Source organism: Mus musculus, chromosome 2 (genome assembly GCF_000001635.26).
Source record: "Mus musculus strain C57BL/6J chromosome 2, GRCm38.p6 C57BL/6J".
Lineage (NCBI taxonomy): Eukaryota > Metazoa > Chordata > Mammalia > Rodentia > Muridae > Mus > Mus musculus.
Window position 1 is genome coordinate 88972667 of NC_000068.7, and position 16520 is coordinate 88989186.

A 16520-nucleotide genomic window follows, 5' to 3' on the forward strand; every position below is an offset into this window, starting at 1 on the left:
AACATGTGTAAAGAGTACAAAGGAGTGAAATAAGTATTTATAAATAATCTCTAATATATTATTTCCTTGAGATAAAGTTTCTATCAGAACTTTTAGATTCTTATTTTAAATAAAGTCCAGTATACCCACTGGAAACTGACTGTGTCCATTTCACCAGTACTGGGTTTCAGTTTTGATAACATGTCTGACTTTTGCATGATGCTAGGAATCTAAAATCAGTTTCTCATGCTTACACAGGAAGTACCCTTACTTACTGAACAATCTACCAAGTGTAATAATTTAGTAGTTTAAGATATACCATAATCCAATATCAATTTCTTCCAAATTTTCCTTATGGCATTCTTCATTTCCTTATTCCTGAAAGTGTAAATCATAGGATTTAGCAATGGTGTCAGGATAGTAGCAAATAAAAACATGTTTTTTTCAGAAAAAAAGGCAGATGTAGGCCTTGCATATATTATTATACATGGCACAAAGAACAAAACCACAACAGTAATGTGGGACCCACAGGTAGAGAGAGCTTTACGTCTCCCTTCTGTACTGTGAGTTCTCAAAGAGAACAAAATGACACCATAGGAAATAAGCAACAAGGAAAAAATAATGATGCAGAAAGACCCACTGTTAGCAAACACCAAAATGACAAAAATATATGTGTCAGTGCAGGCAAGCTTCAGTAATGGGAACAAGTCACACAAAAAATGATCAATCACATTGGGGCCACAAAAGGGCAGACACAAAATGAAGACAATTTGTATGGTAGAATGCAAGAAGCCTCCTGTCCAGGCCATCCCCATCAGAATTCCACAGAGCCTCCTGTTCATAATGGAAGAGTAGTACAAGGGCTTACAAATGGCCACATAGCGGTCATAGGCCATGGATATCAAGACAATCACCTCTACCCCAGTAAAGAAGTGCACAGCAAAGACTTGTGCCATGCAACCTTCAAAAGAAATGGTTCTCTTCTCATAAAGCAAGTCCACAGTTACCTTTGGTGTGATGACAGAGGAAATGCATGCATCCAGAAAGGACAGGCATGCCAAGAAGAAGTACATGGGGGAGCCCAGAAGTGCACGACTACATATGATGGTTACCACAATTATCATGTTGCCCCCAACTGTTGCAATGTAGATGAACAAAAATACAACAAATACTATTTTCTGAACCTTTGGATTCTGTGAAAGTCCCAGAAGTAAGAACTCAGTGACAAGGGTCTGGTTTTGCATAATTCTCAACAATACAGTCAAAGGAAAATCTGTTCATCTATATCTGTAATTGTGGAAAAAAATGATTATACTATAAATAAGATTATACTATTACCACTAACCTTGCTAGTACATCCTTATATAAAATTCTCTTCATTTATTTTTTACAATTAAGACAGGATATTTGAAATATTTTAAGGGCATTGTTGATTATTATATAAATTGAGGTAGAAAAAAATTTTTTGAATACTTGAAATAGTTACAGTTTTAATATTGGGCAGGAATACATATAATTAGGTTATAGAATAAAAATAATTCATCTTCAAATTATGAAATTATAATGGATATTTGAAGAAAAATATTGAAAGACATTTTGAGTCTATACCCTAATTATAAATAAACCAAAGACCAGAATTTACTCTTCTTGTCCTCCTGCTCTATGGAATGAGGATCAGATGTAGAGTATAGAGTGAATGATCATAGCAGTACCTTTTTACCAACAGAAGGACAGGTAAAATGTGTTTTAGGGTATATTTGGAAATCCTAGCTATATTGAAATTGTGTTTAAAAGTATGAAGTGGACTAGAACTTCAGAAGAATGAATCTATTTTTCATAAAACAGAAAAGACTATAGAACTACATGTGATATATCTGTTGAAGGAGTTGAAATTTCACATTTAGGACATAATTTTAAATGTGACCAGAACTTCAGAAAAATTATGCTGTTGTCATGACAACTAGTTGAAAGAATACATAAAAAGTCACTGCTCAGAACTCAACCCCCTAATCAATAGTGTCAAAAGTTAATGCTGTGTTTTTATTGGAACACAAGTTTAAATACAGGTTATAAGTTTAAAGAAACAACTGGAGCATAATTGGGATTTTAAGACGCTGTAACTCTTCTCAGGATCAACAAGGGCAAGCAAACCAATTTTTTTCCCTCAAAAAGAACATTTGAGTAGGGGTAGCCTTTCAACAGGGCCCCTTTCTTTATTAAAGTATCACATTATATTATGTTGTCCATATGTGAATGTCACATCTTGCTTAAAGCAATTGAGTAAATTGTGGAGAATCAGAAGACAGTGAAGTCACCACCAACATGCAATTGTAGAAAGCTACATAACTGAAGGAAAGAAATAATTCACTGGTTGTAATTTATAGCCTTGAGACTTATTTATTAGACATTTATATAATCCCATCTCATTTGAATAAATATAAATCGATAAAATATATGGCTTAAAATTACATAAATCAATTGCAAACTTACCTGGTAGTATTTAAGCATGACCAATAAGGCCACATTTAAAAATGTCAAAAAGTTCTTCATGGAAGCATTTCATTACAAGGTGGGTATAATTAAATAATTTGAATACAGCTGCATTACAAACAGAAAAAGCTTCCATTAATTATTTAGATAAATATTACAGCTCTGGATTGTTACAGGCATCTTCTGTATATGCAATCAAAATGTATCAACAAAATATACTTTTGTATATGAATATATGCATGTATCGGTATATAAATGAATATTTATATCCATTGTTAAAGTCAGTGAGTAAAACAATTATGTGATGTACAAAGAACTAAGTACATGGCAGGTTTATTGTTTGCAAAATAAAATAAACAGACAGAATTTGACATATAAAATTCTACCACAAGGATGTGCACAAGTTTATTGTAAACAGCATTTATCTTGATAGTCTTAGATCACTTCTTTCATCAGCATCTGAACTCTTTATCAACTCCCAAATGAAAGCCAAGTATAACAAATAGCATCCTAAACAAAACGAAACATGTATGGTTACTAAACAGTCATCATTTACAATATACGAAAAAGACTACTATAACATTATATAGAATTATTTAGTATAATTCACCAGTTGTTATTAAAAGCTAAAACAGGATAGATGAAGAACTTCCATGACTAAGGAGGTAGCAACATCCATACATGAAATATCAAAATGAAACTAAGCATTTCTCCTAATGAGTATAGTTTAATAGGACTTTATAAGATAGGGTCTTGGGTTATGGTACTGAAAGAAATGTAGGGAGAGGAAACTTATCAGGATGTACTGTATGTGAGAATAATATGTTAAAGCATTACATGGTTTCAATATATAATAATATTTAATGTTCTTAGCATATGAGAGTAATAGACAAATATCAAGTTTCTAATATAAAATGATAATCAATGGTATAGTATGAAGCCCCTCATATACATTCACAGGTACTAAAAAATCAGATAGTTTTGTTGTGCAAAGAAAACCTAACTGAACAGGATCTTCCAATGAAAACAGACCTTAGGCTAATTTTTAAAATTAAGTAAATCTTAGCTTCATTTTCTAGTTCTACTTAGCATGGCTATTAACACTAAAGAAAATGTCAGTATTATTTTCCTAATGAAGCTATTTCCAAATTTACAGGATAAACCTATTGTAAAAAGAGTACAGTTCATGATCACATAGTTGTGGTTTTTAGATTAGATATTAATCGATATAACACAAACTGAGGTAAAAACCCGAATCACAATTGTTTTTTTGCACCATGTGGATGTAATTTAAAAAGTCCACATCTAGTCATAATGCAGAAAACAACTCACTGCGGGTGTTCAATTTAGCCTGATACATCTACAACATAATAAGTTGTAATATAATATAATACAACTCGTAGACCCAGGACTCAGTGATCTTTGCAATAGAGTGGGGCAGAAATTTTGTAAGAGCCATCATTATTAATGCATGCATAGTAAAGCAGTAGGCAGTATTAAGAAACCCTACAACTTTCTATAATGTCTTAAGTGCATGAATTTAAATGCAGAGCAAATAAATTGTGAAACAAAAATCACCTGCTTCTTAGTGAGTCTGGGTCTAGTGTGAGGATTGAGAACAAGAGATAGATACGACTAGAATATATTGTATACATGCATGAAATTCTCAAAGAATAACTGGTATATACTTAAAGTTAGAAAAACAGCTTTATGTATAATAGGAATAGAAGCAAAATGTTACAGATGAAACATTTGGTTAGTTTAATACAAGATGTAAGGTCACTATTTTGGCGAGCGATTGGCAACATCTGTTATAGCCCAGCCTGGACTGAAACTCATCATGTAACCTACAATGACTGTGGACGCCCATTCTTCCTCTCTTCACCTCCAAGTGCGGGGATTCCAAACTTATGCTACCAGAACTAGCCAATTCCATAGTTTTATAAACATAACACACAAACTCTAAATAAAAAGAATATAAGAATATCAATGTCAGTGTATTTTAAACAGTATCTGCATACACAAACATAAAATTCTGAATCTTTAAAAAGATTTTTTCTTTAAGATGTATCATTAAATAACAATTAAAAACTGCACAAATTTAATAATTAGCTTGATTCAATAATTTAATACATTTATAAAATTGTTTTATTTTGGTTTTCAAATTCTTCAGTCAACAGCTAAAAAATATAAGCAATTATAGAAATATAAACCCATAACTCCAATCACAAATTTTGAATTAATTTAAATAAATTTCAAAATTAAAGTGTAATTGTGAAAATAAAATCACATTAAGTAAGTTTACTTAGAATATGTCAAAAATATTGAAAACTAGCTTGAATATTTTGATTAGAGTTTAAGAGCACTTTTTTTTTCTCTTGTCGAAGACCTCAGTTTGTCTCCTAGCACCTTTGTCTCATGATGACCTTTAACTCTAGTTCCTGGGGTCCTCACATGACCATCTTAAATACCAGACACACACTTGGTACACACATGTGTGTCCCACTCACTCACAAATAAAATAGAAATAAGCCAATCCTTAAAGCTACTAGAAACATAGAAATATCTAAAAAATTGACAATGAGGATGATTATGTAAGATTATTGTAAATTATTTTCATGTGATACTGTAATAAAACCCTGGTAATATGAGACCATCAAAGAAAGTATTTTAATACTATTTTTATTAAAAATAAAATTAAGTGTCCATTTACAGATATTTTAAACACACCTTATAATTTAGAAAGAAAAGTATAAAATAGGTTCTTTGGGTTGTATTTCAGCTAAAAGTGTCCACCTCCAGTAAATAAGCACGGTCCCCAGTAGAGGGAAAGGGCCACACATGCATCTCAAAATTTTTAACCGAGAATATTCCTATCCAAAGGAATAGCAGGAACAAAAACATGGAACATGGACTGAGGAAAAGTCCAGACACTGCCCCACCTAGGGATCCATCCAATCTGCAGACACCAAACCTCAACACTATTGCTGATGCCAAGAAGCACTTGCTGACAGGGACCTGATATGGCTGTTCCTTGACAGGTTCTACCAGCACCTGACCAATACAGATGAAGATACTTATAGCCAACCATCAGACTGAATTCAGGGACCCCAATGGAAGAGCTAGGGGAAGGACTGAAGGAGCTGAGGAAGACTGCAACCCTATATGAAGAGCAATATCAACTAATCATTCCACACGGGGCTCGCAGGGACTGAAACATTAACCAAAGGGTATACATGGAGGGAACCAGGACCCCAGGTACACATGTAGCAGAGGATGCCCTTATCTGACATTAATAGGAGGGGAGGAGGCTTGATTTTCTAGAGGGATGCTAGAGGGGTGAGGTGGGATAAAGTGAATGGGTAGAGGAACACCCTAACAGAGGCAAGGGAGAAGGAGGATAGAATAGGGGTTTGGTGGAGGGGTACCTGGGAAGGGAGAAATCATTTAAAATGTAAACTAATAAAATGATTAATCAAATAAATAAATAAATAAAATCTACAAAATGAAAAATAGGCTCTTGTAGTAAATATGATATACTTGAGGTCAAAATACTCAAAATTGGACGTCCAGATTAAAATTCATGATATCACGTTTTCTTTAAAGTTCTTTGGAAATCCATGAACTTTTCAGATGTTATACAGTTTTCAGAGGTTATAGAGTTGGTAGCCTGATAAAACACAGCATTTTACATCAACACTTAAGCTCTGTCAATCTTTCCATAAAAGCCTGTACTATAGACCCAAACCATTTTTAACTCCATGCAATCATCAGTTTCAAATCCGTATGCTCCTCTAAGTATTATTTCATTTTCCTTTATTTTTCCTAAAACAGTGCATGGTCTTTCTATTGGATATTCTAAGGCTGTTCCTCTTCCTGGTCTTACTCTGGGGTCTCTCACAGCAGAAACCGTGATCACTGATCTATTCCCTGAGCAGTGGCCTTGGGACATATGCCTTACAGGCATACATATACAGTCCACTTTAAATATTACTCAACATTATGAGGCAGAATCCTACTGCTGAGGTGAAATTTAGTAAACAAGGTTAAATCAGATTTAACTCTGTGACTTGAGTCATGATTTTCTTCTCTTTGCAAGTAACATCAGTTACTTTGTATTTTTGGAAATAGAGCCCTTTATATTCACTGTCAGTATCTCTATATGCACATCAGCACTTCATTTTATCATGTGCCTACATCAATGTTCTTCACACACTCATTGGGGACACTACCTATCAGTTCTAGCCTCATAAAGGTGTATACACAAATAGATTGCACACATATGTGGAAAAACTGTTATTGGAAAGTACAAAAATGAACTCATGTTACATTTCTGAGTTGCGTGGTTTCAATTTGAAAAAACACTAAAAGGTATTAAATTTCATTAAATTGAAGAAATATGTTCAAAATGAATTAAAGGAACTGCCTTGGAATGAAGAAAAGAAAAAGGAAGGAAAGGGAAAGGGAAGAAAACAGAAAGGGAAAGGGAATATATGTGAAGCGCTGCTTTCCAGGCTTAGCACGAATCATTTTATCTATATTTGTTTCCAGTTACTTTAATCATATAACTCTGCTGAAGTAAGGAATTTTAGCAAAAGAGTTTACACAATTCTCTTTAGGTGGGAGAGGGTGGGTGGGTTCCCTAATAGAGGTAGTGGAGAGGGAGATGAGATGGGGGTTTGCAGAGGGAAAACCAGAAAGGGAGACAACATTTCAAATGCAAACAAATAAAATAACCAATAAAAAGCAAAACAAAAAAAAAAAAAAAGAAAAAAGAAAAAAGAAAAGAAAGAGAAAAAAGAAAGAAAAAGGAATACATTTACAAAGCAGACAATTTATCAATTTAGAGGTTTCATATCACAACAATCAAATGTAATCACTTTATCACAATTTTAAATCATCTGTGGGGGTGAAAATTATACCTTATGTGCTTTTCCGTGGATCAGTTGTGTGAAAAATTTGATGAGAGCCATCTTCTAATCTCTATTGCAAAGTGCACATTCAGTGGTGACCAAAAATACTCTGCTGGCAGAGAAGTGAGGACAAGGCTAGCAATGGGTATGGGTAATATTATCTCTGCTTCACAAGGAGTGTATTCATCTCATCATGATCTCCAAGTAATAGAAAAATGAATGCATCGAAGTTCCTCCTTCACTGCTATAGGAATTTAAAGATATTTCTCTGAGACATCACAAATCTATGAGATTGATTATGAATACCCTGGGGTTTTGAACATTTTCTGCCCTCATGAGATTCCAAGACATAATTCTGTCCACCTTTTCACTTCCTTCACTGAATAATAATACTTATAAGTACCTCCAAAGTTCACTGTACTTTTTTATTTTTCTGTAAATTCTATTTAATAATGTTCTTACCATGGTTCAGGAACAAACCCTATTTAATAACATGGAATATGGTGTTTATGTTCTGGTTTTAAGCAAATTTCCTTCTGTCACAGGCATTTTTTAATGAATCTGTAAGTTAAACATGTATTATTTTGGGAAAACCTAGAAAGGACTTTACATTAAAGAACATTTTCTGTCTAAATATATAAAGAAGTATATATTAATAGTAACATTATATATTTCCTATAAGAATGCTTTGTTTTTATGTATGTTTAGACAATTCATATATGTACTGCTAAAATTATTATACTATTGACCACTAGTACCTCTCTCTTATACCCCTCCCATTAGTGCTGACCCTTTTTCTCTTCCAACTATAAAGAACCACACCCATGCCTTTAAAAAGACAGTTTTTAATTAGAGTTACTGGAATGATGATGGATATGGAGTTACTTACTGGTAAAAAAAAATGAGCAAGGGAAACTTACTGATAAAAAAAATGACACCCTTTCACCAGCAACAACTACCTATGCATACCATCCCAGCAATAGGTGGAGCCTCACAAGTGCTTCTACTATCCATGATGGGGTGCGGAATCACCCAGACTTGTACAGGGATACACAGGCATTGCCTTCATTATGTCAATAGTTCACTCATATTCAGAAGAAAGCATATTATAGCACTCCTGCCTACCCATCAGGTCCTATAATTGTTTCTGTCTATGATATTCATGGTCTTGGAGGTGGTGATGTAAATCTGATCCATTTAGGAGTAAGTATCAAACAATTATCTTTTCAATCTTTTCAAAAATTAACTCAAACAAGTCAATGGCCTTTCTGTACACAAAGGATAAACAGGCTGAGAAAGAAATTAGGGAAACAACACCCTTCTCAATAGTCACAAATAATATAAAATACCTTGGCGTGACTCTAACTAAGGAAGTGAAAGATCTGTATGATAAGAACTTCAAGTCTCTGAAGAAAGAAGTTAAAGAAGATCTCAGAAGATGGAAAGATCTCCCATGCTCATGGATTGGCAGGATCAACATTGTAAAAATGGCTATCTTGCCAAAAGCAAGCTACAGATTCAATGCAATCCCCATCAAAATTCCAACTCAATTCTTCAACGAATTAGAAAGGGCAATCGGCAGATTCATCTGGAATAACAAAAAACCTAGGATAGCAAAAACTCCTCTCAAGGATAAAAGAACCTCTGGTGGAATCACCATGACAGACCTAAAGCTGTACTACAGAGCAATTGTGATAAAAACTGCATGGTATTGGTATAGTGACAGACAAGTAGACCAATGGAACAGAATCGAAGACCCAGAGATGAACCCACATACCTATGATCACTTGATCTTTGACAAGGGAGCAAAAACTATCCAGTGGAAAAAAGACAGCATTTTCAACAAATGGTGCTGGCACAACTGGCGGTTATCATGTAGAAAAATGCGAATTGATCCATTTCTATCTCCTTGTACTAAGGTCAAATCTAAGTGGATTAAGGAACTCCACATAAAACCAGAGACACTGAAACTTATAGAGGAGAAAGTAGGGAAAGCCTCGAAGATATGGGTACAGGGGAAAAATTCCTGAATAGAACAGAAATGGCTTGTGCTGTAAGATCGAGAATTGATAAATGGGACCTCATAAAATTGCAAAGCTTCTGCAAAGCAAAAGACACCGTCAAAAAGACAAAAAGGCCACCAACAGATTGGGAAAACATCTTTACCTATCCCAAATCAGATAGGGGACTAATATACAATATATATAAAGAACTCAAGAAGGTGGACTCCAGAAAATTAAATAACCCCATTAAAAAATGGGGCTCAGAGCTGAACAAAGAATTTTCACCTGAGGAATACCGAATGGCTGAGAAGCACCTGAAAAAATGTTCAACATCCTTAATCATCAGGGAAATGCAAATCAAAACAGCCCTGAGATTCCACTTTATTCCAGTCAGAATGGCTAAGATAAAAAATTCAGGTGACAGCAGATGCTGGCGAGGGTGTGGAGAAAGAGGAACACTCCTCCATTGTTGGTTGGATTGCAAGCTTGTACAAGCACTCTGGAAATCAGTCTGGCGGTTCCTCAGAAAATTGGACATAGTACTACCAGAGGATCCCGCAATACCTCTCTTGGGCATATATCCAGAAGATGTCCCAACCGGTAAGAAGGACACATGCTCCACTATGTTCATAGCAGCCTTATTTATTTAATAGCCAGAAGCTGGAAAGAACCCAGATGTCCCTCAACAGAGGAATGGATACAGAAAAAGTGGTACATTTACACAATGGAGTACTACTCAGCTATTAAAAAAATGAATTTATGAAATTCCTAGCCAAATGGATGGACCTGGAGGGCATCATCCTGAGTGAGGTAACCCAATCACAAAGGAACTCGCACAATATGTACTCACTGATAAGCAGATATTAGCCCAGAAACTTAGGATACTCAAGATATAAGATACAATTTGCTAAATGCATGAAATTCAAGAAGAACGAAGACCAAAGTGTGGACACTTTGCCCTTCTTAGAAATGGAACAAAACACCCATGGAAGGAGTTACAGAGACAAAATTTGGAGCTGTGACGAAAGGATGGACCATCTAATGATTGCCATATTCAGACATCCATCCCATAATCAGCTTCCAAATGCTGACACCGTTGCATACACTAGCAAGATTTTGCTGAAAGGACCCAGATATAGCTGTCTCTTGTGAGACTATGCCGGGGCCTAGCAAACACAGAAGTGGATGATCTCAGTCAGCTATTGAATGGGTCACAGGGCCCCCAATGGAGGAGCTAGAAAAAGTACCCAAGGAGCTAAAGGGAACTGCAACCCTATAGGTGGAACAACAATATGAACTAAGCAGTACCCCGGAGCTCTTGTCTTTAGCTGCATATGTATCAAAAGATGGCCTAGTCAGCCATCACTGCAAAGAGAGGCCCATTGGACTTGCAAACTTTATATGCCCCAATACAGGGAAACCCCAGGGCCAAAAAGGGGGAGTGGGTGGGTAGGGGATTGGGGGGGTGAGTATGGGGAACTTTTGGGATAGCATTGAAAATGTAAATGAGGAAAATACCTAATTAAAAAAAAGGAAAAACAAAACAAAACAAAAAGAGTTGTATGTCTGTGCACTAACACCTCCTTGCTGCAAAAAGAAGCTCCTCTATGCAAGATTAAGAGATGCAGTATTTCATATGTATAAATAGAAATATTCAGGTGGCAGTATGATGCCTTGTCTATTTAGCAAAACGGTCACAGCATATTCCCACCAAGGCCTGGGACTTCACAAACCATAGGCTTTCAGAATGTTTACATCACGAATATGTATTCCCTCTTATGCAACATGCAATCTAAAGATGGTTTGTTACCCCTTATTCAATCAGCCATGCCATTATTACACCAGTGGGTAAATTTTATAATTTGTTTCAGTATTCTAGAATGCAAATCTGAATTCTAAGCAACACCTTTAAGGATTGTTTCTTCCACTAGTCATTAGAGAATAATGTTCTGAAGGAACTCGTAATGTGAGTTCTCATAAAAAAAAAAAAGAAGAAGTTATATATCTTGCAAATATAAGACACCAAATTGACATTACCATTCTAAAATGAAAGGATGGTGTGAGATCCAGGAATAAGAAGAATGAAGCAAGGCCCAAACTGAACAAGGCAAATAGTGTTATGGTTTACTTCTCTTATTGTAATTGTAGCCATTACGTACTTAGCCTCCATTTTGCTCATAAAGTGAAATGAAGCTCATATACTTCCCAGAAATAATCATTGTAGCTGGCACTAACACTGAAATTACTAGTAGGCCAAACTGGTATGGTGGTATTACTCATGCTCTGTTTTTTGATACTCTATAAATTCACTATCCACAACTCTATTTATTTAGGACCAATCAGCTTGAAAGTCAGCTGATAACACATCATATAGTTAGCCAAAATGTAATACTGCTTCCCTTTCTGCCTTTTGAACTTTTGACACTAGATTTTCCCATAAAAAGCCTGCCATAAGATCAGAGGAACTCCACAGTTTGGCTCCAAGGTCCTCTCTGTGGTCCTGATCAATCGGCTTGTATTAAGCTGATCAGCTGATCAATAAATTTTGATCATATCTGAGATTGGTTGTCAGTGCATGGCCATTTCCAAACCCCAACAATAGCAAACTTGCAGCTTCCTGTTTTCTGGCATGTGATGACTCATCAGAGATCTGAAACAGTAATAGTGTTCCTGACCATCCATCTCCACTGCCAACAGAACAAGGACTCTCTTCACCCAGCTACACCCCCTGCATGTTAGTATCATCAGTGTGTGTCGCATGTTGTTGCCATCTCCCAGCACCCTGGGGTCTCCACTAAAACTTAGACTTCACTTTCACAGATTCAAGCAAATAGACCTACAGAATCTTTTTCTGTGGCCCTGGTCCTTGTATATATATATTGTGGCCTCCGATTCTCTCAAAAAACCATGAAACAGGAGCTAGAGAGATGACTCATCTGATAAGAACACTGACTGCTCTTCCAGAGATTCTAAATTCAATTCCCAGCAGCTACATGGTGGCTCACAACCATCTGCAATGGGATCTGGTACCCTTTCTGGTGTGTCTGAAGAGAGCAACAGTGTACTCATGTATAGAAAATAAATAAATAAACCTTAAAAAAACCCATGGAACAACACTACATAACTGCTGATGTCTTATGGCTTTCATGCTTAGAAAACCATTATGTACACAGTGTTGCCTAGGTTTCCTGAAACTTGAGATGAGGCTTGCCACCTTAAGGACTACAACTATGTCAATTTCTGTGAGATCTTGCAATTAGGGTGATATTTTATGATTCCAGTTCAGACCTGGACATTTTTCTTTAACCATTCAATTATCTTTTGGTAACACACCACTTGATGCAAATTTTAAGTTTCCAGAGCTCTTTCCTCTAAAATCTCTATTATCTTTTGTGTCTATTCAACCCAATTATATTTTTTAATGTAAACATAGATAAATTATATGAAACATCCATAGTGCTGGAGCAATGGCTCAATGATGAACAGCACTCACTGCATTTGCAGGAGACCAGGGTCTACTTTCAGCATCTACTTTGTGGCTCACAAGTGTATTAGCCAGGGGACTCCAGACAAATCATGCACACACACATACAGGCACACAGAGACACACACAGATACACACACACAGACACAGACACAGACAGACACATACACACACAGACACACACAGACACACAGATAGACATACACAGACACACACAGACACACACATTTTAGACTAGCTTAGAGTTTGGGTTCAAGTGAGTCCAACAATGGATGTCAACTGAAAGAAAGTCCAAGCAGCCAGTAGTTAGCTCTTCAGTCCAAGAGGCAGAATGTCACAGCTGGTCTTCAGTAAAAGTTGGTGTCCTACCCACAAAAAATGTAGATTCTAATGCCAGTGAAGAAACTAACTTACCAGAAAGATCAAAGTTAAGCAGGCAAAGAACAAGCATTTCCTACTTTCATTTCATGTCTTTTATAGATGCTTCTACCAGAATGGGTGGCCCAAACTAAAGTCAGACCTTCCTACCTCAGAACTCTAACTCTAACTCTAACTCAACTCTAACTCTAACTCTAACTCTAACTCTAACTCTAACTCTAACTCTAACTCTAACTCTAACTCTAACTCTAACTCTAACTCTAACTTTCTCTCTCTCTCTCTCTCTCTCTCTCTCTCTCTCTCTCTCTCTCTCTCTCTCTCTCTCTCTCTGTCTCTCTCATTTTTTTTTCGTTTCTCTGTGTAGCCTTGGCTGTCCTGGAACTCACTTTGTAGACCAGGCTGGCCTCAAACTCAGAAATTTGCCTGCCCCTGCCTCCTGAGTGCTGGAATTAAAGGCATGAACCACCATGCCCGGCTGGGCCTTCTCTCTTAAAATGATTAAATTAAGAAATTTCAAGACACATTTATTTCATCAACCAATTTTAATAAGCATTCTAATAGCTAAATTTCTTTCAAAATCCATAGATTTATGACAGTATAGTTCACTTTACTTTATTATTATCTTTAAAAAAAAAAACTCTGCTCCAAAATGAATTAGACTCTAAAATCTATAAAACTCACGAGTTTTGCAAAAGGATATAATGCTTTAAATTTTTACTCCTAATTCTGTTGTGGAGTTTTTGGTTTTAATGTTGTATAAGTGCATAAAATATATTCAATACTGAAACTATAAAATTTAATGTGAAGCTTCACAGCATCTTTCCAAAAGCCAAGTCTAATTGTATATATGTTCATTGAAATGGACTTTAACTTAATTCATATTGTGTAAGTGTAATCTCACAAACAGATTTCTCATATAGAGTGTCAATGCAATATCTATAGAATAGTTTCATGTACTTCTCTATAAGGTGTAATCATGGAGGTCTTTTACAAAGTCAATATAGTTTTACTTTGTTGTTAAGATTATGTTGTGTACATTAAGTGTATGGGAACATGAAGAAAATTCTTCAACTCATGCACATGCCAGAAGAACATGAGGAGACATTGAATATCCTTGCTATCTTTCTCTACTTCATATCCTTGAGAACAGATGTGTGACTGACTGAGTCTTGATCTAGCTGTGCTATTCAGCGATTAGTTGTCCAATTCAAACCTGGGCCTGCCTGGTTCTGGTTCACACATAGTGGGTAAAAAATGATCTACCATAATTAACTTTGGTCATGAATGGTAAGGATCCAAATCGTCCTCCTTCTTAAACAGCAAGTACATACATCCACTGAGCCATTCAGTTTTAATATTTATCAGGAACCATTATAAGTCTCTTCCTCATTTTCCTGATGGCATTTATCATTTCCTTATTCCTGAAAGTGTAAACCATAGGATTAAGCAGTGGTGTCAAGACATCTGTAAACACAAAAACATTTTTCTCAAAGGAAAATGCAGATGTGGGCCGTGCATATATTAATATACAGGAAACAAAGAAAAAAACTACAACAGTAATATGGGATCCACAGGTAGAAAGAGCCTTACGGCGCCCTTCTGAGCTGTGGGCTCTCAGAGAGAACAATATAACACCATAGGAAATGAGCAAAAAGGAGAATATAATTATGCAGATAGACCCACTGTTAGCAAACACCAAAATGATAAAAATGTGTATATCAGTGCAGGCAAGCTTCAGCAATGGAAACAAGTCACATATGAAATGATCAATAACATTGGGTCCACAGAAGGGCAATTTTAAAATAAAGGCAATTTGTATGATAGAATGCAAGAATCCTCCAGCCCAGGCTACCCCAACCAGAGTGCCACAGAGCCTCCGATTCATGATGAAAGAGTAGTGCAAGGGCTTGCAAATAGCCACATAGCGGTCATAGGCCATGGCTGCGAGGACAATGACCTCTACAGCAGTAAGAAAGTGCACAGCAAAGACCTGTGTCATACAACATTCAAAAGAGATAATCTTCCTCTCATAAGTCATGTCCACAATCATCTTAGGTGTGACAACAGAGGAGACACAAGCATCCAGGAAGGACAGGAATGCCAAGAAGAAGTACATGGGGGAGCCCAGTAGTGCAGGACTGTAGACAATGGTCACCACAATTATCATGTTGCCCACAAGAGTTGCAAGGTAAACCAATAAAAATATAACAAATGATATTTTCACAATTTGTGGGTTTTGTGAAAGTCCCAGGAGTATGAACTCATTGACATAGCTCTGGTTATGCATGATTCTCCAAAGGAATCTGAAAGAGTAGGGTATTTATGAAATTCTGAAATTATAAGAAAAACATGTATCATACAAATCTAGAGTATCAGCATTAACAATATGGTGCATCTTTATACAAAAATATCATAATTGATTTTGTTACTATTTCAATTTTTTGAAAAACATAGTTAGATATCACATAGAATTGAGGTAGAAATTATTGTATAATTTACAATAGCCACAATTTTTAACATTTAAGATAAAACCATCTATTTGTGTTAGGAAAAGAATCACATTTGACATTTCAGCTCTCATCATTCTCTAAATGTTTTCTGTAGTAAAATATTAGAAGACATTAGAAGCCATACCTGAATAATAAACCAAAGGTTATACTTTATTAAACATGTCTACCATCTTCATGGAACTAGGCAGGGCTGAGTTGTCTATAGTAATGGACTGAAGCTTCATCTACCAAAATAAGAAGAGATAAAATAGACTTTGAAAACCTTGACATTTTAAATTTTCTTTCAAAGCATGATGTAAATTAGAATTCAAATTCAAGTTTGTTCTTCAAACATAGAAAGTTCAATACAACAATGTCTACCATTAACATGATGTTAATGAAAAGTGCTGAAAAATCACTTTAATTCGTCAACTTATAGTGTGATCAGAACTGTGTAAAAATGATGGCTGTTGTCAGGATTACTAAATGGAGTGGGAAAATGCAACCATATAGGATTCAGCTTCCTCATCCACAATATGTGGCAAATGGAAAACTGTTGACTAAAATTTTCAGTTTAAAAAATCAAGCCATTTAAACTTGGTTTCAAGATCCTCTAGCTCCACCATCCATGACCTTGCCTGAGCATCAACAAAACAGAGTGAGATTTTTAAGAAATGGGAATATCAAAGTAGAGATTGCCTTTGTGCAGGCTCCATCTGTCTAGAAGGGAACTACATCCTATTCAATGTTCATGTGTGAATCAGATATTTCCATAAAAGCAACA

General features: G+C 35.8%; 2 protein-coding genes across 2 annotated transcripts; both read right to left on the minus strand.

Moving 5' to 3' along the window:
- Positions 1-287: 287 nt before the first annotated feature.
- On the minus strand, positions 288-7601 carry Olfr1213 (olfactory receptor 1213). The gene is made up of 3 exons (NM_146898.2): positions 7392-7601; positions 2470-2577; positions 288-1266 (listed from the first exon to the last, which is right to left on the minus strand). The coding sequence occupies exon 3, from the start codon at positions 1221-1223 to the stop codon at positions 288-290; it is 936 nt and encodes a 311-aa protein (NP_667109.2). The 5' UTR covers positions 1224-1266; positions 2470-2577; positions 7392-7601.
- Positions 7602-14598: 6997 nt separating this feature from the next.
- On the minus strand, positions 14599-15534 carry Olfr1214 (olfactory receptor 1214). Its single transcript, NM_146897.2, has one exon. The coding sequence runs from the start codon at positions 15532-15534 to the stop codon at positions 14599-14601; it is 936 nt and encodes a 311-aa protein (NP_667108.2).
- Between the last annotated feature and the right edge of the window lie 986 nt (positions 15535-16520).

Excerpts from the sequence above, each read along its gene's own strand:
- Olfr1213 (NM_146898.2), bottom strand. The coding sequence starts at position 1,223 with ATGCAAAACCAGACCCTTGTCACTGAGTTCTTACTTCTGGGACTTTCA.
- Olfr1214 (NM_146897.2), bottom strand. The coding sequence starts at position 15,534 with ATGCATAACCAGAGCTATGTCAATGAGTTCATACTCCTGGGACTTTCA.